This window comes from Xiphophorus hellerii, chromosome 5 (genome assembly GCF_003331165.1).
Source record: "Xiphophorus hellerii strain 12219 chromosome 5, Xiphophorus_hellerii-4.1, whole genome shotgun sequence".
Classification (NCBI taxonomy): domain Eukaryota; kingdom Metazoa; phylum Chordata; class Actinopteri; order Cyprinodontiformes; family Poeciliidae; genus Xiphophorus; species Xiphophorus hellerii.
In genome coordinates this window covers 26,538,965-26,565,505 of record NC_045676.1, presented here as the reverse complement: position 1 = coordinate 26,565,505, position 26,541 = coordinate 26,538,965, and the positions used below count along the sequence as shown (strand labels likewise).

The 26,541-nt window shown below is 36.3% G+C and overlaps 4 protein-coding genes and 2 long non-coding RNA genes across 7 annotated transcripts; all 6 read left to right on the top strand.

Moving 5' to 3' along the window:
- The first annotated feature begins 1,657 nt into the window (after window positions 1-1,657).
- LOC116719549 (uncharacterized) lies at window positions 1,658-2,698 on the top strand. The gene is made up of 4 exons (XR_004339214.1): window positions 1,658-1,727; window positions 1,869-1,952; window positions 2,124-2,483; window positions 2,577-2,698. It is a non-coding gene; the product is annotated as an uncharacterized LOC116719549 (long non-coding RNA).
- A 14-nt stretch (window positions 2,699-2,712) lies between these two features.
- On the top strand, window positions 2,713-4,607 carry LOC116719548 (B-cell receptor CD22-like). Its single transcript, XM_032562090.1, has 5 exons — window positions 2,713-2,792; window positions 3,545-3,805; window positions 3,962-3,983; window positions 4,094-4,175; window positions 4,254-4,607. The coding sequence occupies exons 2-5, from the start codon at window positions 3,574-3,576 to the stop codon at window positions 4,290-4,292; spliced, it is 375 nt and encodes a 124-aa protein (XP_032417981.1). The 5' UTR covers window positions 2,713-2,792; window positions 3,545-3,573; the 3' UTR covers window positions 4,293-4,607.
- Window positions 4,608-5,799: 1,192 nt separating this feature from the next.
- On the top strand, window positions 5,800-13,804 carry LOC116719473 (sialoadhesin-like). 2 transcript variants are annotated; one of them, XM_032561996.1, is made up of 8 exons: window positions 5,800-5,876; window positions 6,018-6,101; window positions 6,273-6,629; window positions 6,729-6,938; window positions 7,696-7,956; window positions 10,385-10,645; window positions 12,896-12,977; window positions 13,056-13,804. In XM_032561996.1, the coding sequence occupies exons 2-8, from the start codon at window positions 6,044-6,046 to the stop codon at window positions 13,135-13,137; spliced, it is 1,311 nt and encodes a 436-aa protein (XP_032417887.1). In that variant the 5' UTR covers window positions 5,800-5,876; window positions 6,018-6,043; the 3' UTR covers window positions 13,138-13,804. The 2 variants fall into 2 exon arrangements, with proteins under 2 accessions (XP_032417887.1, XP_032417888.1); XM_032561997.1 differs by lacking the exon at window positions 7,696-7,956.
- A 770-nt stretch (window positions 13,805-14,574) lies between these two features.
- LOC116720524 (B-cell receptor CD22-like) lies at window positions 14,575-26,325 on the top strand. The gene is made up of 8 exons (XM_032563834.1): window positions 14,575-14,675; window positions 14,817-14,900; window positions 15,072-15,428; window positions 15,522-15,737; window positions 16,537-16,797; window positions 22,847-22,885; window positions 25,360-25,441; window positions 25,520-26,325. The coding sequence occupies exons 2-8, from the start codon at window positions 14,843-14,845 to the stop codon at window positions 25,599-25,601; spliced, it is 1,095 nt and encodes a 364-aa protein (XP_032419725.1). The 5' UTR covers window positions 14,575-14,675; window positions 14,817-14,842; the 3' UTR covers window positions 25,602-26,325.
- LOC116720530 (uncharacterized) lies at window positions 18,710-19,756 on the top strand. Its single transcript, XR_004339405.1, has 2 exons — window positions 18,710-18,875; window positions 18,954-19,756. It is a non-coding gene; the product is annotated as an uncharacterized LOC116720530 (long non-coding RNA).
- Window positions 20,971-22,831, top strand: LOC116720525 (B-cell receptor CD22-like). Its single transcript, XM_032563835.1, has 3 exons — window positions 20,971-21,325; window positions 21,419-21,634; window positions 22,430-22,831. Exons 1-3 carry the CDS (start codon window positions 21,040-21,042, stop codon window positions 22,735-22,737), a joined length of 810 nt encoding a protein of 269 aa, XP_032419726.1. The 5' UTR covers window positions 20,971-21,039; the 3' UTR covers window positions 22,738-22,831.
- Window positions 26,326-26,541: the final 216 nt, after the last annotated feature.

Here is a 26,541-nt window from a genome sequence, read left to right as displayed (position 1 = left end):
AGTAATTTTAATTGAAACCAACCAACTGCTGTACAGGCGAGTTAATGAAACAAACATGTTTCATTTGAAAACGGTATTGTAAAAAAACAAAGTAACTGAGGTATTGATTCCCAGTCCGGGTCCTCAAGGCACACTGCTCTACAAGTTTTACATTTATCAATCATTGATAGCTAATTAAGAGGCTTTTATTGGGTGACTAAAACCATGTAACATGTAAAACATACTTTCTTGCAGAGCCTGTTAGCATAATGTCCTTTAAACCTGAATGTTCAAACAAACAAATTGCTACATGCTTCACATTGCTTTCATACATAATGTCAACCAAAAATTTAACTGAAGAACAAAAAAAAAACAAGGCAGAAGAGAGGACTGAACGTTTTTGAATTCCAGAACGAACAAGCTGCAGAATAGCAAAGTGTTTTCTCCACTTTTAAGTTTATGACACACAGGAGTCATTTCATAGTGTTACCTTAATAAAAATAGGCTGTCATTTTTTGCCTGAAACATCTCTTGGCAGTAAAAGGTGGTAAAAACAAAACTGAGGTCCTTCAGACTATTTGGATGCAGCTGCTTCAGTTCACGTCCAGCAGAGGTCACAGAGAAGATTCACCTGGAACCAGTCAAGGTCAACCATGGAGGAGTCATGAACCCAGTTTACCACGACCCGTAACCAAGGAGACGGTTGGAGTGAAACCAGAAGAAGCAGAGAGGAAGTCCATATAAGGTTGTAACAGAGCGCAGCATCACCACCTGCAGAGACTGTACTCTCCTACTGTATTTTAATATCTTCATATCTAATCCCTAATTATATGTTGGTCATGTTTATCTGCTCATATTAAAGCTTAGAACGTTGATAAAAATATGGTTTTGTTGGTGTTGCTTTAATTAAAGTTTGTTTTGAAGTGTTGCTGTTTTTATATCTGCATTTTGCTTTTAATAAATCTTAATTTTTCTTTTCATAATCAAACAGTTATATCTGGGAGTTTTTGTTTAGTGAGCCTCCTTCAATTCATAATACAAGTTACTAATATCTTAAAGGAATTATTAATAAGGAATTATTAAAGAGCATGTGGTGATGTTTTAAAGTGGTTTAGTTAAAGCTCCTCCTTTGACTCTAACCATGATTTGACCACAAGAGACCAGTTCTTTAAGGTGGCATTTCCTGTTGACTCATTGTTCTTCTTTTCTTTTCTCTACATACTGCTTGAAATGGTTAAAATACCTTGAATATCTAACAAGTTATGTATTTAGAGACATTCATTTACAAAAACAGGAAAAGTTTCTAATAACCACATGCAGATGCAGCAAAGCAGGAAATTCAGTTTTTTTGCTTCAACATATTTTTACCCCATTAGTTTCACTCCACAGCAGTAAAAACCAAAAATGAGATTTAAAAACTTCATAAGTAACAAATGTTATTGTAATGCAAACTCTCACACAGAGAACACTTTTATAACTTATAACTTTTATAACTTATAACTTTTATAACTTATAACTTTTCATAATAATGCTGATCACTGAAGCACAGTTTTTGACAAAATTTAACATTTCTACAGTGATGACAATAAACACACAGCACTGAAAATGAGGCAGAGATAAATTAAAGTTGGCAAATTTTCCGGGTTGCTAGAAATAGGAAGAAAAACTAACAAACTGCTGTGTGTGAGTTCCACCCTCAGAGTCGATGCTCTGCAGCGTTTCATTGCAACACAGCAGCTTCTCCTGAGGTGAGCAGCCTGAAAATTTATTTGTTTTATAACAAATTACAGCTAATTAGAGACTTTTAATGTTGAAAGACTGTAATGATTAACAATTGCAGCAAAATCTGAAAACATAAAACCTTCTGTTTGATTTTCGTTTTGCTGAAGCCAAACAGTTAAAGAGAGAAGCAGCGATGAGTTTTTCTGCAGCAGCAGCAACTGGGTTTGTTGTCCTGTTCCTCTCTGTGACAGGTACTGAAACACGCTGGTCAACTTGAGTTGACAGAGAATCTAGAATATTTGAGATGAATCAAATTAATGGAAGTAATAATCATTTAAAATGTCCCAGTGAGGCATTGTGGGAGGTGTAGTTGTATATTATTGTGAATGTGATCAATATTTTTGATGTTTTCTGTGTTGCAGTGGGAAAAGATGAACCTGCCTGGTCAGTTAAATATGATCCATCTCAGATCTGTGCCTTTAGAGGATCAACAGTGACGATAAAATGCTCCTATAAATATCCATCTAGAATACAAGGAATAAAAACAGAAGTTAAAACAAGGTTCTGGTTCACTAAAGAAAATAATCGAGTCCCTTTGGATCTGATGAACGACTCTGACTACAAAGATCGAATAACTTATTATTTTACACAGAGCAGCAGCAGCTTTCTGACAATCAAAGATCTGAAACAAAGAGACTCAGCAAAGTACAAGTTCAGGTTCATAACAAACCAACCAGGTGGAGCATTTACTGGATCACCTGGAGTCACCTTGACTGTTCTAGGTAACAGATCTGTGTATTTGTTGAGAATCTTTGTGTTTCTGTTTGCATCTTTCCAGATTCATTTTAAAATCAGATGTTCTTGTTCCTTCTAAGATCCAGACCTCAGAGTTCAGGTCAGAAGATCAGAGACGCAGACGGAGCTGAAGTGTGAAAGCAGCTGTGATCAAATCAAACCTCCTTCATATGTTTGGTTCAACAAAGAGGAGAAAATGAAGCAACAGATTTCTTCTATAGTCGTCTCAGTCAGAGATGGAGACAGATATTCCTGTTCTGTTAAAGGACACGACGATCTCCGCTCTCCCTCTGTGTGTAAGTTCACTCCTCATCATATTAACATTTTATTCTACCAATATATCAATTTACACACATTTATTTATAAATACAGAATTTTCACCTTTGCATATATTTTGGTTTGTCAGTTTATTAAACATTCACTATGTTTTTGAGCAGCCATTTTACTGAGTAATTGTTTTTAACGGCTTCTTTTTGAGTAAAAATATAAAAAGTAATGCTGCTTTTGTGGCCATTTATGTTGATATTTTGTACATTGTAATTTCTATCAATCTAGTTTTCTTCTTTGGGCAGTTAGAACATGTTTAACTTTGCTTAGAAAACAAATTATTAGTTTTTATTTTTGGAAATATTTGGATTACTTTGTTAACCTGCAGACCCTCCTATTAATTTAAGTAATTAAGGTCAATTATTTGGCTAATTTCCTCTGTGACGACTGGAGGCTTTTATAAAATTATTATTTTGGCCACATTTTGAACTTTAAACGTCAGATTCAGTTAATTTTTGATCATATTGAAGTTGTAAGATATTTTTAGTAATTGTTGTATCTACATTTTTTCAAGAAATAAAACATATATTTTTTTCAAACAAGTTGGAAGTGCGTTCAAGAACCAAACCACCTGTTGTCGCCCACAGCCTTTGTTGGAAATCTTTGGTGTTGGAACCTAGAAGGCTGTGACAGAAACTCTTATATTCTTGCCTTCTCTCCTCTGGCAATCAGTAAAATATCCAGATGATAATTATACTGAGTTTTGTATTTTTCCCTCCAGATGCTCCAGAGTTTCTCTCTGCTAAACTGATGTCCTCTGGTCAGATAACTGAGGGACGTTCAGTGACTCTGAGCTGCAGCAGTGATGCTAACCCAGCAGCTAAATACACCTGGAGGAAGAAGAACAACCAATCAGTTGTCAGTACAGACCAACAGTTTGTCCTCAGCTCCATCCTGTCCTCAGACTCTGGACAGTATTACTGCACAGCTCAGAACCAGCTGGGAGAGAAAACATCTGGACTCGTCTCTGTCCAGGTCACATGTGAGTCAATCTGGTTTCACTACAAACATGTTCTGGTGTTTCACTGAGGCGCCAGGAAATAAGCCCTGATAGATTTAATTTTCTTCCTCTTTAAAAGATTAATATATTCCCATCTTCCTCTCAGTTTACCTTTGACCTTTCTGGCCTCTCCTCCAGATGCTCCCAGGCCTCCCTCTGTGTCAGTGACTCCCTCTGGTGAAATCATGAGGACTCAGCTTTAATTAATGACCAGATGTGGGTTATCATCAGTCTAGTAACACAGTTTTCTTCTTTGTTCTGATAAATTAGGTCAATCAATGTCAACGACGATCATCATCAAGCTGACTCTATTCATCCTGATTTCTCTGCTTGTCCTGATTATTTCTTTAAGGTAAATCAATGAGAAAATTCATCATGTTCTTCCTGTTATTCTGCATTTTGACACATATTTGCATTGTCTTTTATCCAGAACACTGAGAACTATGAAAATGAACAGAAAACTAACTGAACCAATAGAAATGGAGGTGAGAAGGACTAGTGAGGTCACATAGTGAATATTCATTGATCCGAATTTAACCAATCAGCTCAGGATTACATGATGACATGTTTCTGTTTTTGGTTCATTGTTGTTATTCAGGTACTGTAAATGCATATTTTAGAAAAAACAGCAGGTTTAAAACAAAACTATGAATGTGCAGTGCTGGATTTCAACAAAATAAAAAGTAGAAACAGGCAAACATAAAATCAACAAACAACGAACCAAATACTGTTTGTACATATTGAGTCTCTGAGTTATAAAGACTGCAGGTAGTGAGAAGAATTGTAAACTTTTATGAAATGTTAAAGAATCACGACAATAGCAGCCTGTGCTGCATAAAGAAGCTGAAAGGTCAGAGGTCAGCCCTCTGTCCTTCAGACTATTTGGATGCAGCTGCTTCAGTTCACGTCCAGCAGAGGTCACAGAGAAGATTCACCTGGAACCAGTCAAGGTCAACCATGGAGGAGTCATGAACCCAGTTTACCACGACCCGTAACCAAGGAGACGGTTGGAGTGAAACCAGAAGAAGCAGAGAGGAAGTCCATATAAGGTTGTAACAGAGCGCAGCATCAACACCTGCAGAGACTGTACTCTCCTACTGTATTTTAATATCTTCATATCTAATCCCTAATTATATGTTGGTCATGTTTATCTGCTCATATTAAAGCTTAGAACGTTGATAAAAATATGGTTTTGTTGGTTGTTGCTTTAATTAAAGTTTGTTTTGAAGTGTTGCTGTTTTTATATCTGCATTTTGCTTTTAATAAATCTTCATTTTTCTTTTCAGAATCAAACAGTTATATCTGGGAGTTTTTGTTTAGTGAGCCTCCTTCAGTTTATGATACAAGTTACTAATTTCTTAAAGGAATGATTAATTAGGAATTATTAAAGAGCATGTGGTGATGTTTTAAAGTGGTTTAGTTAAAGCTCCTCCTTTGACTCTAACCATGATTTGAACACAAGAGACCAGTTCTTTAAGGTGGCATTTCCTGTTGACTCATTGTTCTTCTTTTCATTTCTCTACATACTGTTTAATATACCGGAAATATCTAACAAGTTATGTATTTAGAGACATTCATTTACAAAAACAGGAAAAGTTTCTAATAACCACATGCAGATGCAGCAAAGCAGGAAATTCAGTTTTTTTGCTTCATCATATTTTTACCCCATTAGTTTCACTCCACAGCAGTAAAAACCAGAAATGAGATTTAAAATTTAAAAACTTCATAAGTAACAAATGTTATTGTAATGCAAACTCTCACACAGAGAACACTTTTATAACTTATAACTTTTATAACTTATAACTTTTATAACTTATAACTTTTCATAATAATGCTGATCACTGAAGCACAGTTTTTGACAAAATTTAACATTTCCACAGTGATGACAATAAACACACAGCACTGAAAATGAGGCAGAGATAAATTAAAGTTGGCAAATTTTCCGGGTTGCTAGAAATAAGAAGAGGAAGGAAACTAAACTCCTCTGTGTCACTTCCACCCTCAGAGTCGATGCTCTGCAGCGTTTCATTGCAACACAGCAGCTTCTCCTGAGGTGAGCAGCCTGAACATTTATTTGTTTTATAACAAATTACAGCTAATTAGAGACTTTTAATGTTGAAAGACTTTCATGATTAACAATTATAGCAAAATCTGAAAACATAAAACCTTCTGTTTGATTTTCGTTTTGCTGAAGCCAAACAGTTAAAGAGAGAAGCAGCGATGAGTTTTTCTGCAGCAGCAGCAACTGGGTTTGTTGTCCTGTTCCTCTCTGTGACAGGTACTGAAACACGCTGATCAACTTGAGTTGACAGAGAATCTAGAATATTTGAGATGAATCAAATTAATGGAAGTAATAATCATTTAAAATGTCCCAGTGAGGCATTGTGGGAGGTGTAGTTGTATATTATTGTGAATGAGATCAATATTTTTGATGTTTTCTGTGTTGCAGTGGGACAAGATGAACCTGCCTGGTCAGTTAAATATGATCCATCTCAGATCTGTGCCTTTAGAGGATCAACAGTGACGATAAAATGCTCCTATAAATATCCATATATAATAGATGGAATAAAAACAGAAGTTAAAACAAGGTTCTGGTTCACTAAAGTAAATAATCGAGTCCCTGTGAATCTGATGAACGACTCTGACTATAAAGATCGAATAACTTATTATTTTACAAAGAGCAGCAGCGTTCTGACAATCAAAGATCTGAAACAAAGAGACTCAGCAAAGTACAAGTTCAGGTTCATAACAAACCAACCAGGTGGAGAATTTACTGGTTCACCTGGAGTCACCTTGACTGTTCTAGGTAACAGATCTGTGTATTTGTTGAGAATCTTTGTGTTTCTGTTTGCATCTTTCCAGATTCATTTTAAAATCAGATGTTCTTGTTCCTTCTACCATCCAGACCTCAGAGTTCAGGTCAGAAGATCAGAGACGCAGACGGAGCTGAAGTGTGAAAGCAGCTGTGATCAAATCAAACCTCCTTCATATGTTTGGTTCAACAAAGAGGAGAAAATGGAGCAACAGATTTCTTCTATAGTCGTCTCAGTCAGAGATGGAGACAGATATTCCTGTTCTGTTAAAGGACACGACGATCTCCGCTCTCCCTCTGTGTGTAAGTTCACTCCTCATCATATTAACATTTTATTCTACCAATATATCAATTTACACACATTTATTTATAAAATACAGAATTTTAACCTTTGCATATATTTTGGTTTGTCAGTTTATTAAACATTCACTATGTTTTTGAGCAGCCATTTTACTGAGTAATTGTTTTTAACGGCTTCTTTTTGAGTCAAAATATTAAAAAGTAATGCTGCTTTTGTGGCCATTTATGTTGATATTTTGTACATTGTAATTTCTATCAATCTAGTTTTCTTCTTTGGGCAGTTAGAACATGTTTAACTTTGCTTAGAAAACAAATTATTAGTTTTTATCTTTGCAATTGTTTAGATTACTTTGTTAACCTGCAGACTCTCCTATTAATTTAAGTAATTAAGGTCAATTGTTTGGCTAATTTCCTCTGTGATGACTGGAGGCTTTTATAAAATTATTATTTTGGCCACATTTTGAACTTTAAACGTCAGATTCAGTTAATTTTTGATCATATTTAAGTTGTAAGATATTTTTAGTAATTGTTGTATCTATACTTTTTCAAGAAATAAAACATAGATGTATTTTTTCAAACAAGTTGGAAGTGCGTTCAAGAACCAAACCAGCTGTTGTCGCCCACAGCCTTTGTTGGAAATCTTTGGTGTTGGAACCTAGAAGGCTGTGACAGAAACTCTTATATTCTTGCCTTCTCTCCTCTGGCAATCAGTAAAATATCCAGATGATAATTATACTGAGTTTTGTATTTTTCCCTCCAGATGCTCCAGAGTTTCTCTCTGCTAAACTGATGTCCTCTGGTCAGATAACTGAGGGACGTTCAGTGACTCTGAGCTGCAGCAGTGATGCTAACCCAGCAGCTAAATACACCTGGAGGAAGAAGAACAACCAATCAGTTGTCAGTACAGACCAACAGTTTGTCCTCAGCTCCATCCTGTCCTCAGACTCTGGACAGTATTACTGCACAGCTCAGAACCAGCTGGGAGAGAAAACATCTGGACTCGTCTCTGTCCAGGTCACATGTGAGTCAATCTGGTTTAACTACAAACATGTTCTGGTGTTTCACTGAGGCGCCAGGAAATAAGCCCTGATAGATTTAATTTTCTTCCCTTTTAAAATATTATATTATATTATATTCTAGGGTGACCAAACGTCCGTATTTCCCGGGACATGTCCGTATTTCACGTCCTGTCCCGGGCGTCCCGGGTTTTTTTTAGAAAGTGAGGAAATATCCTGTTTTTTAAATTACCTTCATTGGACCATTAAATTTACAGGCACTAGGGCACTGCGCACTGCGCTGCGTGTCACGTAATTCCTGAGCCGCGTCAGTGCAGGCAGCCCTATTCTTAATCAGAAGATAGATAGCGTGGCTATCAGTACGCCAACAACATGCAAAAGCGCAAATGTATGTTTACCGACGATTTACAAAAGAGTTTCCCCGCTTTCAGACCGCCCCGCCGCACCCACCCACGTCCAAGCTGTCCTGGTTTTTACAAATAGATAGATAGATAGATAGATAGATAGATAGATAGATAGATAGATAGATAGATAGATAGATAGATAGATAGATAGATAGATAGATAGATAGATAGATAGATAGATAGATAGATAGATAGATAGATAGATAGATAGATAGATAGCATTTATTGTCATTGAACAGGATTCAACGAAATTTCTGTTGCAGCTCCCGTGCAAAAAGTCACATATATACAATAAATACAATAAACAAACACACAATAATAATAATAACAATATATACAACTAAAATTAACTAAAGGCACTCAACCACACCAAAGAAGTAGCAGCAGGTCCAATTATGGCAAAGTACAGATGATGTGACAGTGCAAAGTGCAGAACAATATGGCTGTGTGGGGGTGGGGGTATGTATGTGTGACTGCGAGGTTATGATATGTGTGGGAGGGGGGGGCGGCAGGGAGTAATGGCTCTGACGGCTGTGGGGAAGAAACTGTTTCTCAGTCTATTTGTTGTAGTCCGTATATTCCTGTACCGCTTGCCTGATGGCAGCGGCACAAACAGTCTGTGGCCCGGGTGGCTGGAATCCATGGCTATGGATCCAGCTCTCTTCTTGACCCGGTCTGTGTAAATGGAGTCCAGGTCTGGGAGGGGGCATCCCACAATGCCTTGTGCTGTTCTCACCACCCGTGTCAGTTGTTTCCTCTCCAGTGCTGTGCAGCTGCCATACCACACAGTCATGTTGAGGCAGAGGATGCTCTCGATCATCGCCCTGTAAAAGTTCACGAGCAGCCGTGAGGAAAGTCCAGCCCGTCTCAGTTTCCTGAGGAAGAAGATCCTTTGTTGTGCTTTCTTCACCAGGTGGGAGGTGTTTGTGTTCCAGGAGAGGTCAGACGTGATGTGGAGGCCCAGGAACTTGATGTTGTCCACACGTTCCACCACTTCTCCATCTATGAGAAGGGGAGTGTGATCCGTCCTCCTGGACCTTCTGTAGTCCACAATGACCTCCTTGGTCTTCCCTGTGTTCAGCACTAAGTTGTTGGCTGAACACCACTGAGTGAGCTGCAGAATCTCCTCTCTGTAGTGGGTCTCGTTGTTGTCTGAAATGAGACCCACTACTGTTGTGTCGTCCGCGTACTTCACGACTGTGTTGGTGGGGTGGATGGCCACGCAGTCGTGTGTAAACAGGGTGAAGAGAGCTGGGCTGAGCACACAGCCCTGCGGCGTGCCTGTGTTGAGGACCAGTGGGGACGATGTTGAGCCACTTATTCTCACCACCTGAGGCCTGTTGGTGAGGAAGTCTCTGATCCAGTGGCACAGTGAAGCGGGCAGCCCCACCTCGAGTAGTTTCAGCACCAGCTTGTCTGGGATGACGGTGTTAAATGCTGAGCTGAAGTCTACAAATAGCATCCTGACGTAGGTGTTGGGATGCTGCAGATGGGTCAGCGCTGTGTGCAGAGTGATGGAGACAGCATCCTCTGTTGACCGGTTCGCTCTGTAGGCGAACTGAAGGCTGTCCAGGTTTGCGGGGATGAAGTCTCTGATGTACCTCAGAAGAATCCTCTCAAGGCACTTCATGATCACCGGGGTCAGAGCGACGGGCCGGTAATCGTTCAGGCTGGTGATGGACATCTTCTTCGGTACAGGGATGATGGTGGAAGACTTGAGACACTCAGGAACCATGGCGAGCTGCAGGGACAGATTGAAAATGTCCAGAAACACTCCTGCCAGCTGGTCGGCGCAGGTTTTCAGCGTCTGGCCTGACACCTTGTCCGGTCCTGTAGCTTTGTGGGTGTTGATCCTCCTCAGGGTGGACGTCACCTGATGCTTCTGCAGGACGAGAGGCTGGTACTGCTCCTCCAGTTGGGGTAGATGTACAGCTTCTCTGCTGCAGAGAATGAAATGAAAATATGGTCACCCTATTATATTCACATCTTCCTCTCAGTTTACCTTTGACCTTTCTGGCCTCTCCTCCAGATGCTCCCAGGCCTCCCTCTGTGTCAGTGACTCCCTCTGGTGAAATCATGGAGGGCAGCCTGGTGACTCTGAGCTGCAGCAGTGATGCTAACCCAGAAGCTAACTATAGCTGGTACAAGGAGGGAGAGGAGGCGCCAAAAGCTTCAGGACAAAACTTCACCATCACTAACATTTTGTTCAAGCAGAGAGGAAACTATTACTGTGAAGCTCAGAACAGCAGAGGGCGCTGTAACTCCACTGTGACCGTGAACGTTGTGGCAGGTAAGGAAATGCAGGAGTCAGATTCATGTCACCTCTACTCGTGGCATTGAGTCCATTATGATATAAAAATGAAACATCTCACAAGGAATAGAGAAAAAAGGCAAACCAGCTTCAGAAGAAGCTTACTGTGTATACTGTATGTGTGCGTGGCAGCCATTTTTGATCTCGGCGTTACCCCCCTCTGAGTCACGAACACGACGTGACTTCTGTCGCTTTAAGTGTCGTAAAGGAGGAGCGGAAGCAACGCGTTGGAGAAGGACCTCGCTGCAGCAAACAGAAAGGGAAGGGGACTGACAACATGGCAGTTTCATACCTTATTTATAGAAATGGGACCATTGTACTCCGCAAATGACGGCTGCGCTATTTCCTATATTATTCGCAGTTTCCTGTTTTTATTTTCTTTTGAAATGTGTGATATATCTAAATCTTTAGGAAGGAGTTTCACTCTCAGCATGTATTTGAATTGTCTCTTTTATTTACTTAAGCGCAGCTCACAGTTTTTGTTTGTTTCTTTGTTTTTTACCAAATTCTGTAGCTTTCGATGTACTTCTAAATCTGCTCCATAGTGGCATCTCTTCGGGCCTGCTACTGCCTCTAGTGGCGTGGGGTGGTAACACAACTAATATAATGTCATTACTTAATCAGAATACCTCAAAGTCTTTATTATTTATTATTAATTTTTCATTTTCCTATGGAGGTGGAGCTAATTAAATTATCTTAACAAGACGCGTTCCCCTGCATCGACTCAGACAAAACCAGTCGAGACACGATCTGTAAAGAAACTCTAAAAACTTAAAATCTGAGGAGGTTGAACTTTCTAAATATATACACAATCATTACCATATAATTAATGTTAAAGAAAATGCCATTTAAATTTATTTAAACTTATGCATCTCTTTACTGTGTCGGTCTGTAGTTTTTAGCTTGCAAGACCAAAATAATCGATCATAGATTTCTAGATCTTCAATCAAAGCACATCTTAATCCCATGAGCTTTACTCTGGCAGGAAAATCAATTATGGTGCTTTTTGAGACTAATAATGCAAAACAATGATATTTTGCTTATTACTTTTTCTCCTTTTTAAATGTATTTGTCTAAAATAGTTTTATAACCACTACATCAGCACAGATTAAAAAATTAAAAGATTAAAAGTGACATAAAACAGAACATTTTTCAGAAACCTAGGGTAACTTCATTCATTTATTTATTTAAAGAAAACCTATTTTATTGTTGTTTTTGGGTGTTAAAATAATAATAAAAAAATCTTTAAACTTTTACATTAAGGGAAATAAATGTATTTTCGTCAACAGAAAGATACATTTTGTTTAGAAAATGGTGTCCAAACCTTATTATATTAAAAAGATTATTTCCTACATTATTTGCGTCAATCTAGTTACAGAAATTCTGTCCATGAAAACCAATAAGAATAACTGGTAAAGTTAGTTTTTATTACCTTTACATTTAATAAAACTGCTGGTTTCTTTAGTCATTTCTGTAAAGTTATTCACCACAGAAGAGGATCTATACAAACACATGGCAGCTTGATTATTCAAGTGAATATGATGATGCAGAGTGAATCTACTTTTGTTAAATAATCATTTAAATGGTCAAAACACATTTAACTACCAGAGTGGACGATTGTGCTAAAACGTTATATGTGAACTACAATATTAAGTCTATTTATTATTGTTTCCAATAATCCAGAGCAAATAAAAAGTTTTGTCATTTGGATAAAACAGTCAAATAGTTCAGATTTTTCTTGGCTCAGACCTACAGTCCACACAGTCGATGTTTTCTGCCTTAAACACACGAATAGAGGAAACTGCAGAGTGAAACTCACATTCCTTCTGTCTGTCCAACTGAACTACAGACAGATCAAGTTTCCTTTAAACTGGAACCAGTGCAGAATTTGCTTTTGAAACTATTTTTGATTAAAGGAGATTAAAGTCAACCAAAAAATAAACAAAAGTCAGAAAACCTCTTTTTCTAACATCAGTAGAGAGGAAGCCAGAGGTCAGTGATCAGAAATGAACTAATTTCACATTTTATAGCGAGAGTAAAAAATGCTGCATTGACTTTAGAGAAACTAAGTAAACAAAACAACGTATTCAGTTTTATTTAACACTAACTGGTTTTTGTAGAATATGAACTTTTTACAGGAAATCATGAGGACTCAGCTTTAATTAATGACCAGATGTGGGTTATCATCAGTCTAGTAACACAGTTTTCTTCTTTGTTCTGATAAATTAGGTCAATCAATGTCAACGACGATCATCATCAAGCTGACTCTATTCATCCTGATTTCTCTGCTTGTCCTGATTATTTCTTTAAGGTAAATCAATGAGAAAATTCATCATGTTCTTCCTGTTATTCTGCATTTTGACACATATTTGCATTGTCTTTTATCCAGAACACTGAGAACTATGAAAATGAACAGAAAACTAACTGAACCAATAGAAATGGAGGTGAGAAGGACTAGTGAGGTCACATAGTGAATATTCATTGATCTGAATTTAACCAATCAGCTCAGGATTACATGATGACATGTTTCTGTTTTTGGTTCATTGTTGTTATTCAGGTACTGTAAATGCATATTTTAGAAAAAACAGCAGGTTTAAAACAAAACTATGAATGTGCAGTGCTGGATTTCAACAAAATAAAAAGTAGAAACATGCAAACACAAAATCAACAAACAACGAACCGAATACTGTTTGTACATATTGAGTCTCTGAGTTATAAAGACTGCAAGTAGTGAGAAGAATTGTAAACTGTTATGAAATGTTAAAGAATCACGACAATAGCAGCTTGTGCTGCATAAAGAAGCTGAAAGGTCAGAGGTCAGCCCTCTGTCCTTCAGACTATTTGGATGCAGCTGCTTCAGTTCACGTCCAGCAGAGGTCACAGAGAAGATTCACCTGGAACCAGTCAAGGTCAACCATGGAGGAGTCATGAACCCAGTTTACCACGACCCGTAACCAAGGAGACGGTTGGAGTGAAACCAGAAGAAGCAGAGAGGAAGTCCATATAAGGTTGTAACAGAGCGCAGCATCAACACCTGCAGAGACTGTACTCTCCTACTGTATTTTAATATCTTCATATCTAATCCCTAATTATATGTTGGTCATGTTTATCTGCTCATATTAAAGCTTAGAACGTTGATAAAAAGATGGTTTTGTTGGTTGTTGCTTTAATTAAAGTTTGTTTTGAAGTGTTGCTGTTTTTATATCTGCATTTTGCTTTTAATAAATCTTCATTTTTCTTTTCATAATCAAACAGTTATATCTGGGAGTTTTTGTTTAGTGAGCCTCATTCAGTTTATAATACAAGTTTCTAATTTCTTAAAGGAATGATTAATTAGGAATTATTAAAGAGCAGGTGGTGATGTTTTAAAGTGGTTTAGTTAAAGCTCCTCCTTTGACTCTAACCATGATTTGACCACAAGAGACCAGTTCTTTAAGGTGGCATTTCCTGTTGACTCATTGTTCTTCTTTTCATTTCTCTACATACTGTTTAATATACCGGAAATATCTAACAAGTTATGTATTTAGAGACATTCATTTACAAAAACAGGAAAAGTTTCTAATAACCACATGCAGATGCAGCAAAGCAGGAAATTCAGTTTTTTGCTTCAACATATTTTTACCCCATTAGTTTCACTCCACAGCAGTAAAAACCAAAAATGAGATTTAAAATTTAAAAACTTCATAAGTAACAAATGTTATTGTAATGCAAACTCTCACACAGAGAACACTTTTATAACTTATAACTTTTATAACTTATAACTTTTATAACTTATAACTTTTCATAATAATGCTGATCACTGAAGCACAGTTTTTGACAAAATTTAACATTTCTACAGTGATGACAATAAACACACAGCACTGAAAATGAGGCAGAGATAAATTAAAGTTTGCAAATTTTCCGGGTTGCTAGAAATAGGAAGAAAAACTAACAAACTGCTGTGTGTGAGTTCCACCCTCAGAGTCGATGCTCTGCAGCGTTTCATTGCAACACAGCAGCTTCTCCTGAGGTGAGCAGCCTGAAAATTTATTTGTTTTATAACAAATTACAGCTAATTAGAGACTTTTAATGTTGAAAGAATGTAATGATTAACAATTATAGCAAAATCTGAAAACATAAAACCTTCTGTTTGATTTTCGTTTTGCTGAAGCCAAACAGTTAAAGAGAGAAGCAGCGATGAGTTTTTCTGCAGCAGCAGCAACTGGGTTTGTTGTCCTGTTCCTCTCTGTGACAGGTACTGAAACACGCTGATCAACTTGAGTTGACAGAGAATCTAGAATATTTGAGATGAATCAAATTAATGGAAGTAATAATCATTTAAAATGTCCCAGTGAGGCATTGTGGGAGGTGTAGTTGTATATTATTGTGAATGAGATCAATATTTTTGATGTTTTCTGTGTTGCAGTGGGAAAAGATGAACCTGCCTGGTCAGTTAAATATGATCCATCTCAGATCTGTGCCTTTAGAGGATCAACAGTGACGATAAAATGCTCCTATAAATATCCATCCAGAATACAAGGAATAAAAACAGAAGTTAAAACAAGGTTCTGGTTCACTAAAGTAAATAATCGAGTCCCTGTGAATCTGATGAACGACTCTGACTATAAAGATCGAATAACTTATTATTTTACAAAGAGCAGCAGCGTTCTGACAATCAAAGATCTGAAACAAAGAGACTCAGCAAAGTACAAGTTCAGGTTCATAACAAACCAACCAGGTGGAGCATTTACTGGATCACCTGGAGTCACCTTGACTGTTCTAGGTAACAGATCTGTGTATTTGTTGAGAATCTTTGTGTTTCTGTTTGCATCTTTCCAGATTCATTTTAAAATCAGATGTTCTTGTTCCTTCTAAGATCCAGACCTCAGAGTTCAGGTCAGAAGATCAGAGACGCAGACGGAGCTGAAGTGTGAAAGCAGCTGTGATCAAATCAAACCTCCTTCATATGTTTGGTTCAACAAAGAGGAGAAAATGAAGCAACAGACTTCTTCTATAGTCGTCTCAGTCAGAGATGGAGACAGATATTCCTGTTCTGTTAAAGGACACGACGATCTCCGCTCTCCCTCTGTGTGTAAGTTCACTCCTCATCATATTAACATTTTATTCTACCAATATTTCTACATGAACCCTAGAATAAACTCTTAATCCTTCACAAATCAATTTACACACATTTATTTATAAAATACTGAATTTTTACCTTTGCATATATTTTGGTTTGTCAGTTTATTAAACATTCACTATGTTTTTGAGCAGCCATTTTACTGAGTAATTGTTTTTAACGGCTTCTTTTTGAGTCAAAATATAAAAAGTAATGCTGCTTTTGTGGCCATTTATGTTGATATTTTGTACATTGTAATTTCTAACAATTTAGTTTTCTTCTTTGGGCAGTTAGAACATGTTTAACTTTGCTTAGAAAACAAATTTATTATTAATTTTTATCTTTGCAATTGTTTAGATTACTTTGTTAACCTGCAGACTCTCCTATTAATTTAAGTAATTAAGGTCAATATTTGGCTAATTTCCTCTGTGACGACTGGAGGCTTTTATAAAATTATTATTTTGGCCACTTTTTGAACTTTAAACGTCAGATTCAGTTAATTTTTGATGATATTGAAGTTGTAAGATATTTTTAGTAATTGTTATATCTATATTTTTTCAAGAAATAAAGCATATATACATTTTTTCAAACAAGTTGGAAGTGCGTTCAAGAACCAAACCACCTGTTGTCGCCCACAGCCTTTGTTAGAAATCTTTGGTGTTGGAACCTAGAAGGCTGTGACAGAAACTCTTATATTCTTGCCTTCTCTCCTCTGGCAATCAGTAAAATATCCAGATGATAATTATACTGAGTTTTGTATTTTTCCCTCCAGATGCTCCAGAGTTTCTCTCTGCTAAACTGATGTCCTCTGGTCAGATAACTGAGGGACGTTCAGTGACTCTGAGCTGCAGCAGTGATGCTAACCCAGCAGCTAAATACACCTGGAGGAAGAAGAACAACCAATCAGTTGTCAGTACAGACCAACAGTTTGTCCTCAGCTCCATCCTGTCCTCAGACTCTGGACAGTATTACTGCACAGCTCAGAACCAGCTGGGAGAGAAAACATCTGGACTCGTCTCTGTCCAGGTCACATGTGAGTCAATCTGGTTTAACTACAAACATGTTCAAGATCATCTAAATGGTCAGAATATCACTGAAATGTTGCTTTACATCAGTTATAAATGTCAAAAAGTGAATTTTAGATTGATTGTGAAGTGACTATTAGTGAACAAGGGAAACTGTAGATTTATATGTAAGAGGTGGTGTTCTGTTGGCAAAAATAAAAAGTTATTTATTTTCCCCTAGCTGCTGTAGATTCTGAGATTAGTTTGGTAAAGAAATATTCCTAAACTATTAGTCCTTATGTGACAACACGGATTAATCTCCTTCACTGTCAGCATGGATTTATTTTCTGTTTTAACACATTAATAAATTTATCATTTAGAATGATAACATTTATCATTAGTTGATAAATCACCCCCTCAGAATACCTCAAAGTCTTTATTATTTATTATTAATGTTTCATTTTCCTATGGAGGTGGAGCTAATTAAATTACCTAAACAAGACGCGTTCCCCTGCATCGACTCAGACAAAACCAGTCGAGACACGATCGGTAAAGAAACTCTAAAAACTTAAAATCTGAGGAGGTTGAACTTTCTAAATATATACACAATCATTACCATAAAATTAATGTTAAAGAAAATGCCATTTAAATTTAATTTAACTTATGCATCTCTTTACTGTGTCGGTCTGTAGTTTTTAACTTGCAAGACCAAAATAATCGATCACAGATTTCTAGATCTTCAAACAATCACATCTTAATCCCATGAGCTTTACTCTGGCAGGAAAATCAATTATGGTGCTTTTTGAGACTAATAATGCAAAACAATGTTATTTTGCTTATTACCGTTTCTCCTTTTTAAATGTATTTGTCTAAAATAGTTTTATAACCACTACATCGGCACACATTAAAAAATTAAAAGATTAAAAGTGACATAAAACAGAACATTTTTCAGAAACCTAGGGTAACTTCATTCATTTATTTATTTAAAGAAAAACTATTTTATTGTTGTTTTTGGGTGTTAAAATAATAATAAAAAAATCTTTAAACTTTTACATTAAGGGAAATAAATGTATTTTCTCCAACAGAAAGATACATTTTGTTTAGAAAATGGTGTCCAAACCTTATTACATTAAAAAGATTATTTCCTACATTATTTGTGTCAATCTAGTTACAGAAATTCTGTCCATGAAAACCAATAAGAATAACTGGTAAAGTTAGTTTTTATTACCTTTACATTTAATAAAACTGCTGGTTTCTTTAGTCATTTCTGTAAAGTTATTCACCACAGAAGAGGATCTATACAAACACATGGCAGCTTGATTATTCAAGTGAATATGATGATGCAGAGTGAATCTACTTTTGTTAAATAATCATTTAAATGGTCAAAACACATTTAACTACCAGACTGGATGATTTTGCTAAAACGTTATATGTGAACTACAATATTAAGTCTATTTATTATTGTTTCCAATAATCCAGAGCAAATTAAAAGTTTTGTCATTTGGATAAAACAGTCAAATAGTTCAGATTTTTCTTGGCTCAGACCTACAGTCCACACAGTCGATGTTTTCTGCCTTAAACACACTAATAGAGGAAACTGCAGAGTGAAACTCACATTCCTTCTGTCTGTCCAACTGAACTACAGACAGATCAAGTTTCCTTTAAACTGGAACCAGTGCAGAATTTGCTTTTGAAACTATTTTTGATTAAAGGAGATTAAAGTCAACCAAAAAATAAACAAAAGTCAGAAAACCTCTTTTTCTAACATCAGTAGAGAGGAAGCCAGAGGTCAGTGATCAGAAATGAACTAATTTCACATTTTATAGCGAGAGTAAAAAATGCTGCATTGACTTTAGAGAAACTAAGTAAACAAAACAACGTATTCAGTTTTATTTAACACTAACTGGTTTTTGTAGAATATGAACTTTTTACAGGAAATCATGAGGACTCAGCTTTAATTAATGACCAGATGTGGGTTATCATCAGTCTAGTAACACAGTTTTCTTCTTTGTTCTGATAAATTAGGTCAATCAATGTCAACGACGATCATCATCAAGCTGACTCTATTCATCCTGATTTCTCTGCTTGTCCTGATTATTTCTTTAAGGTAAATCAATGAGAAAATTCATCATGTTCTTCCTGTTATTCTGCATTTTGACACATATTTGCATTGTCTTTTATCCAGAACACTGAGAACTATGAAAATGAACAGAAAACTAACTGAACCAATAGAAATGGAGGTGAGAAGGACTAGTGAGGTCACATAGTGAATATTCATTGATCTGAATTTAACCAATCAGCTCAGGATTACATGATGACATGTTTCTGTTTTTGGTTCATTGTTGTTATTCAGGTACTGTAAATGCATATTTTAGAAAAAACAGCAGGTTTTAAACAAAACTATGAATGTGCAGTGCTGGATTTCAACAAAATAAAAAGTAGAAACAGGCAAACATAAAATCAACAAACAACGAACCAAATACTGTTTGTACATATTGAGTCTCTGAGTTATAAAGACTGCAGGTAGTGAGAAGAATTGTAAACTGTTATGAAATGTTAAAGAATCACAACAATACCAGCTTGTGCTGCATAAAGAAGCTGAAAGGTCAGAGGTCAGCCCTCTGTCCTTCAGACTATTTGGATGCAGCTGCTTCAGTTCACGTCCAGCAGAGGTCACAGAGAAGATTCACCTGGAACCAGTCAAGGTCAACCATGGAGGAGTCATGAACCCAGTTTACCACGACCCGTAACCAAGGAGACGGTTGGAGTGAAACCAGAAGAAGCAGAGAGGAAGTCCATATAAGGTTGTAACAGAGCGCAGCATCAACACCTGCAGAGACTGTACTCTCCTACTGTATTTTAATATCTTCATATCTAATCCCTAATTATATGTTGGTCATGTTTATCTGCTCATATTAAAGCTTAGAACGTTGATAAAAATATGGTTTTGTTGGTTGTTGCTTTAATTAAAGTTTGTTTTGAAGTGTTGCTGTTTTTATATCTGCATTTTGCTTTTAATAAATCTTCATTTTTCTTTTCATAATCAAACTGTTATATCTGGGAGTTTTTGTTTAGTGAGCCTCCTTCAGTTTATAATACAAGTTTCTAATTTCTTAAAGGAATTATTAATAAGGAATTATTAAAGAGCATGTGGTGATGTTTTAAAGTGGTTTAGTTAAAGCTCCTCCTTTGACTCTAACCATGATTTGAACACAAGAGACCAGTTCTTTAAGGTGGCATTTCCTGTTGACTCATTGTTCTTCTTTTCTTTTCTCTACATACTGCTTGAAATGGTTAAAATACCTTGAATATCTAACAAGTTATGTATTTAGAGACATTCATTTACAAAAACAGGAAAAGTTTCTAATAACCACATGCAGATGCAGCAAAGCAGGAAATTTAGTTTTTTTGCTTCAACATATTTTTACCCCATTAGTTTCACTCCACAGCAGTAAAAACCAGAAATGAGATTTAAAATTTAAAAACTTCATAAGTAACAAATGTTATTGTAATGCAAACTCTCACACAGAGAACACTTTTATAACTTATAACTTTTATAACTTATAACTTTTCATAATAATGCTGATCACTGAAGCACCATTTGTGACAAAATTTAACATTTCAACATTGATGACAATAAACACACAGCACTGAAAATGAGGCAGAAGTAAATTAAAGTTGGCAAATTTTCCGGGTTGCTAGAAATAAGAAGAGGAAGGAAACTAAACTCCTCTGTGTCACTTCCACCCTCAGAGTCGATGCTCTGCAGCGTTTCATTGCAAGACAGCAGCTTCTCCTGAGGTGAGCAGCCTGAAAATTAATTTGTTTTATAACAAATTAAAGCTAATTAGAGACTTTTATTGTTGAAAGACTTTCATGATTAACAATTATAGCAAAATCTGAAAACATAAAACCTTCTGTTTGATTTTCGTTTTGCTGAAGCCAAACAGTTAAAGAGAGAAGCAGCGATGAGTTTTTCTGCAGCAGCAGCAACTGGGTTTGTTGTCCTGTTCCTCTCTGTGACAGGTACTGAAACACGCTGATCAACTTGAGTTGACAGAGAATCTAGAATATTTGAGATGAATCAAATTAATGGAAGTAATAATCATTTAAAATGTCCCAGTGAGGCATTGTGGGAGGTGTAGTTGTATATTATTGTGAATGAGATCAATATTTTTGATGTTTTCTGTGTTGCAGTGGGAGAAGATAAACCTGCCTGGTCAGTTAAATATGATCCATCTCAGATCTGTGCCTTTAGAGGATCAACAGTGATGATAAAATGCTCCTATAAATATCCATCTATAAGAGATGGAATAAAAACAGAAGTTAAAAATAAAATCTGGTTCACTAAAGGAAATAATCGAGTCCCTGTGGATCTGATGAACGACTCTGACTATAAAGATCGAATAACTTATAACTTTACAGAAAGCAGCAGCAGCTTTCTGACAATCAAAGATCTGAAACAAAGAGACTCAGCAAAGTACAAGTTCAGGTTCATAACAAACCAACCAGGTGGAGCATTTACTGGTTTACCTGGAGTCACCTTGACTGTTCTAGGTAACAGATCTGTGTATTTGCTGTGAATCTTTGTGTTTCTGTTTGCATCTTTCCAGATTCATTTTAAAATCAGATGTTCTTGTTCCTTCTAAGATCCAGACCTCAGAGTTCAGGTCAGAAGATCAGAGACGCAGACGGAGCTGAAGTGTGAAAGCAGCTGTGATCAAATCAAACCTCCTTCATATGTTTGGTTCAACAAAGAGGAGAAAATGGAGCAACAGATTTCTTCTATAGTCGTCTCAGTCAGAGATGGAGACAGATATTCCTGTTCTGTTAAAGGACACGACGATCTCCGCTCTCCCTCTGTGTGTAAGTTCACTCCTCATCATATCAACATTTTATTCTACCAATATTTCTACATGAAGCCTAGAATAAACTCTTAATCCTTCACAAATCAATTTACACACATTTATTTATAAAATACAGAATTTTCACCTTTGGATATATTTTGTTTTGTCAGTTTATTAAACATTCACTATGTTTTTGAGCAGCCATTTTACTGAGTAATTGTTTTTAACGGCTTCTTTTTGATTCAAAATATAAAAAGTAATGCTGCTTTTGTGGCCATTTATGTTGATATTTTGTACATTGTAATTTCTATCAATCTAGTTTTCTTCTTTGGGCAGTTAGAACATGTTTAACTTTGCTTAGAAAACAAATTATTAGTTTTTATCTTTGCAATTGTTTAGATTACTTTGTTAACCTGCAGACCCTCCTATTAATTTAAGTAATTAAGGTCAATATTTGGCTAATTTCCTCTGTGACGACTGGAGGCTTTTATAAAATTATTATTTTGGCCACTTTTTGAACTTTAAACGTCAGATTCAGTTAATTTTTGTTTTCATTTAAGTTGTAAGATATTTTTAGTAATTGTTGTATCTATATTTTTTCAAGAAAAAAAACATATATATTTTTTTTCAAACAAGTTGGAAGTGCGTTCAAGAACCAAACCACCTGTTGTCGCCCACAGCCTTTGTTGGAAATCTTTGGTGTTGGAACCTAGAAGGCTGTGACAGAAACTCTTATATTCTTGCCTTCTCTCCTCTGGCAATCAGTAAAATATCCAGATGATAATTATACTGAGTTTTGTATTTTTCCCTCCAGATGCTCCAGAGTCTCTCTCTGCTAAACTGATGTCCTCTGGTCAGATAACTGAGGGACGTTCAGTGACTCTGAGCTGCAGCAGTGATGCTAACCCAGCAGCTAAATACACCTGGAGGAAGAAGAACAACCAATCAGTTGTCAGTACAGACCAGCAGTTTGTCCTCAGCTCCATCCTGTCCTCAGACTCTGGACAGTATTACTGCACAGCTCAGAACCAGCTGGGAGAGAAAACATCTGGACTCGTCTCTGTCCAGCTCACATGTGAGTCAATCTGGTTTAACTACAAACATGTTCTGGTGTTTTACTGAGACGCCAGGAAATAAGCCCTGATAGATTTAATTTTCTTCCCCTTTAAAAGATTAATATATTCCCATCTTCCTCTCAGTTTACCTTTGACCTTTCTGGCCTCTCCTCCAGATGCTCCCAGGCCTCCCTCTGTGTCAGTGACTCCCTCTGGTGAAATCATGGAGGGCAGCCTGGTGACTCTGAGCTGCAGCAGTGATGCTAACCCAGCAGCTAACTATAGCTGGTACAAGGAGGGAGAGGAGGCGCCAAAAGCTTCAGGACAAAACTTCACCATCACTAACATTATGTTCAAGCAGAGAGGAAACTATTACTGTGAAGCTCAGAACAGCAGAGGGCGCTGTAACTCCACTGTGACCGTGAACGTTGTGGCAGGTAAGGAAATGCAGGAGTCAGATTCATGTCACCTCTACTCGTGGCATTGAGTCCATTATGATATAAAAATGAAACATGTCACAAGGAATAGAGAAAAAAGGCAAACCAGCTTCAGAAGAAGCTTACTGTATATACTGTATGTGTGCGTGGCAGCCATTTTTGATCTCGGCGTTACCCCCCTCTGAGTCACGAACACGACGTGACTTCTGTCGCTTTAAGTGTCGTAAAGGAGGAGCGGAAGCAACGCGTTGGAGAAGGACCTCGCTGCAGCAAACAGAAAGGGAAAGGGACTGACAACATGGCAGTTTCATACCTTATTTATAGAAATGGGACCATTGTACTCCGCAAATGACGGCTGCGCTATTTCCTATATTATTCGCAGTTTCCTGTTTTTATTTTCTTTTGAAATGTGTGATATATCTAAATCTTTAGGAAGGAGTTTCACTCTCAGCATGTATTTGAATTGTCTCTTTTATTTACTTAAGCGCAGCTCACAGTTTTTGTTTGTTTCTTTGTTTTTTGCCAAATTCTGTAGCTTTCGATGTACTTCTAAATCTGCTCCATAGTGGCATCACTTCGGGCCTGCTACTGCCTCTAGTGGCGTGGGGGTGGTAACACAACTAATATAATGGCATTACTTAATCAGAATGCCTCAAAGTCTTTATTATTTATTATTAATTTTTCATTTTCGTAAGGAGGTGGAGCTAATTAAATTACCTAAACAAGACGCTTTCCCCGCATCGACTCAGACAAAACCAATCGAGACACGATCGGTAAAGAAACTCTAAAAACTTAAAATCTGAGGAGGTTGAACTTTCTAAATATATACACAATCATTACCATATAATTAATGTTAAAGAAAATGCCATTTAAATTTATTTAAACTTATGCATCTCTTTACTGTGTCGGTCTGTAGTTTTTAGCTTACAAGACCAAAATAATCGATCATAGATTTCTAGATCTTCAATCAAAGCACATCTTAATCCCATGAGCTTTACTCTGGCAGGAAAATCAATTATGGTGCTTTTTGAGACTAATAATGCAAAACAATGTTATTTTGCTTATTACCGTTTCTCCTTTTTAAATGTATTTGTCTAAAATAGTTTTATAACCACTACATCGGCACAGATTAAAAAACTTAAAAGATTAAAAGTGACATAAAACAGAACATTTTTCAGAAACCTAAGGTAACTTCATTCATTTATTTATTTAAAGAAAAACTATTTTATTGTTGTTTTTGGGTGTTAAAATAATAATAAAAAAATCTTTAAACTTTTACATTAAGGGAAATAAATGTATTTTCTCCAACAGAAAGATACATTTTGTTTAGAAAATCGTGTCCAAACCTTATTATATTAAAAAGATTATTTCCTACATTATTTGTGTCACTCTAGTTACAGAAATTCTGTCCATGAAAACCAACAAGAATAACGGCTAAAGTTAGTTTTTATTACCCTTACATTTAATAAAACTGCTGGTTTCTTTAGTCATTTCTGTAAAGTTATTCGCCACAGAAGAGGATCTATACAAACACATGGCAGCTTGATTATTCAAGTGAATATTATGAATATTAAGTGAATCTACTTTTGTTAAATAATCATTTAAATGGTCAAAACACATTTAACTACCAGACTGGATGATTTTGCTAAAACGTTATATGTGAACTACAATATTAAGTCTATTTATTATTGTTTCCAATAATCCAGAGCAAATTAAAAGTTTTGTCATTTGGATAAAACAGTCAAATAGTTCAGATTTTTCTTGGCTCAGACCTACAGTCCACACAGTCGATGTTTCCTGCCTTAAACACACTAATAGAGGAAACTGCAGAGTGAATCTCAGATTCCTTCTGTCTGTCCAACTGAACTACAGACAGATCAAGTTTCCTTTAAACTGGAACCAGTGCAGAATTTGCTTTTGAAACTATTTTTGATTAAAGGAGATTAAAGTCAACCAAAAAATAAACAAAAGTCAGAAAACCTCTTTTTCTAACATCAGTAGAGAGGAAGCCAGAGGTCAGTGATCAGAAATGAACTAATTTCACATTTTATAGCGAGAGTAAAAAATGCTGCATTGACTTTAGAGAAACTAAGTAAACAAAACAACGTATTCAGTTTTATTTAACACTAACTGGTTTTTGTAGAATATGAACTTTTTACAGGAAATCATGAGGACTCAGCTTTAATTAATGACCAGATGTGGATTATCATCAGTCTAGTAACACAGTTTTCTTCTTTGTTCTGATAAATTAGGTCAATCAATGTCAACGACGATCATCATCAAGCTGACTCTATTCATCCTGATTTCTCTGCTCGTCCTGATTATTTCTTTAAGGTAAATCAATGAGAAAATTCATCATGTTCTTCCTGTTATTCTGCATTTTGACACATATTTGCATTGTCTTTTATCCAGAACACTGAGAACTATGAAAATGAACAGAAAACTAACTGAACCAATAGAAATGGAGGTGAGAAGGACTAGTGAGGTCACATAGTGAATATTCATTGATCTGAATTTAACCAATCAGCTCAGGATTACATGATGACATGTTTCTGTTTTTGGTTCATTGTTGTTATTCAGGTACTGTAAATGCATATTTTAGAAAAAACAGCAGGTTTTAAACAAAACTATGAATGTGCAGTGCTGGATTTCAACAAAATAAAAAGTAGAAACATGCAAACATAAAATCAGCAAACAACAACGAACCAAATACTGTTTGTACATATTGAGTCTCTGAGTTATAAAGACTGCAGGTAGTGAGAAGAATTGTAAACTGTTATGAAATGTTAAAGAATCACGACAATACCAGCTTGTGCTGCATAAAGAAGCTGAAAGGTCAGAGGTCAGCCCTCTGTCCTTCAGACTATTTGGATGCAGCTGCTTCAGTTCACGTCCAGCAGAGGTCACAGAGAAGATTCACCTGGAACCAGTCAAGGTCAACCATGGAGGAGTCATGAACCCAGTTTACCACGACCCGTAACCAAGGAGACTGTTGAAGTGAAACCAGAAGAAGCAGAGAGGAAGTCCATATAAGGTTGTAACAGAGCGCAGCATCAACACCTGCAGAGACTGTACTCTCCTACTGTATTTTAATATCTTCATATCTAATCCCTAATTATATGTTGGTCATGTTTATCTGCTCATATTAAAGCTTAGAACGTTGATAAAAATATGGTTTTGTTGGTTGTTGCTTTAATTAAAGTTTGTTTTGAAGTGTTGCTGTTTTTATATCTGCATTTTGCTTTTAATAAATCTTCATTTTTCTTTTCATAATCAAACAGTTATATTTGGGAGTTTTTGTTTAGTGAGCCTCCTTCAATTTATAATACAAGTTTCTAATTTCTTAAAGGAATTATTAATTAGGAATTATTAAAGAGCATGTGGTGATGTTTTAAAGTGGTTTAGTTAAAGCTCCTCCTTTGACTCTAACCATG

What these genes read in the sequence shown, in the direction of transcription:
- LOC116719548 (XM_032562090.1), top strand. Translation starts at nt 3,574, where the DNA reads ATGTCCTCTGGTCAGATAACTGAGGGACGTTCAGTGACTCTGAGCTGC. An exon ending in CGTCTCTGTCCAGGTCACAT is followed by an intron (nt 3,806 to 3,961) that starts GTGAGTCAATCT and finishes CCTCTCCTCCAG; the next exon opens with ATGCTCCCAGGCCTCCCTCT. An exon ending in GTCCTGATTATTTCTTTAAG is followed by an intron (nt 4,176 to 4,253) that starts GTAAATCAATGA and finishes TCTTTTATCCAG; the next exon opens with AACACTGAGAACTATGAAAA.
- LOC116719473 (XM_032561996.1), top strand. Translation starts at nt 6,044, where the DNA reads ATGAGTTTTTCTGCAGCAGCAGCAACTGGGTTTGTTGTCCTGTTCCTC. An exon ending in CCTGTTCCTCTCTGTGACAG is followed by an intron (nt 6,102 to 6,272) that starts GTACTGAAACAC and finishes TCTGTGTTGCAG; the next exon opens with TGGGACAAGATGAACCTGCC. An exon ending in TCTCCGCTCTCCCTCTGTGT is followed by an intron (nt 6,939 to 7,695) that starts GTAAGTTCACTC and finishes TTTTCCCTCCAG; the next exon opens with ATGCTCCAGAGTTTCTCTCT.
- LOC116720524 (XM_032563834.1), top strand. Translation starts at nt 14,843, where the DNA reads ATGAGTTTTTCTGCAGCAGCAGCAACTGGGTTTGTTGTCCTGTTCCTC. An exon ending in TGTGTCAGTGACTCCCTCTG is followed by an intron (nt 22,886 to 25,359) that starts GTGAAATCATGG and finishes CTGATAAATTAG; the next exon opens with GTCAATCAATGTCAACGACG. An exon ending in GTCCTGATTATTTCTTTAAG is followed by an intron (nt 25,442 to 25,519) that starts GTAAATCAATGA and finishes TCTTTTATCCAG; the next exon opens with AACACTGAGAACTATGAAAA.
- LOC116720525 (XM_032563835.1), top strand. Translation starts at nt 21,040, where the DNA reads ATGATAAAATGCTCCTATAAATATCCATCTATAAGAGATGGAATAAAA. An exon ending in AGTCACCTTGACTGTTCTAG is followed by an intron (nt 21,326 to 21,418) that starts GTAACAGATCTG and finishes GTTCCTTCTAAG; the next exon opens with ATCCAGACCTCAGAGTTCAG. An exon ending in TCTCCGCTCTCCCTCTGTGT is followed by an intron (nt 21,635 to 22,429) that starts GTAAGTTCACTC and finishes TTTTCCCTCCAG; the next exon opens with ATGCTCCAGAGTCTCTCTCT.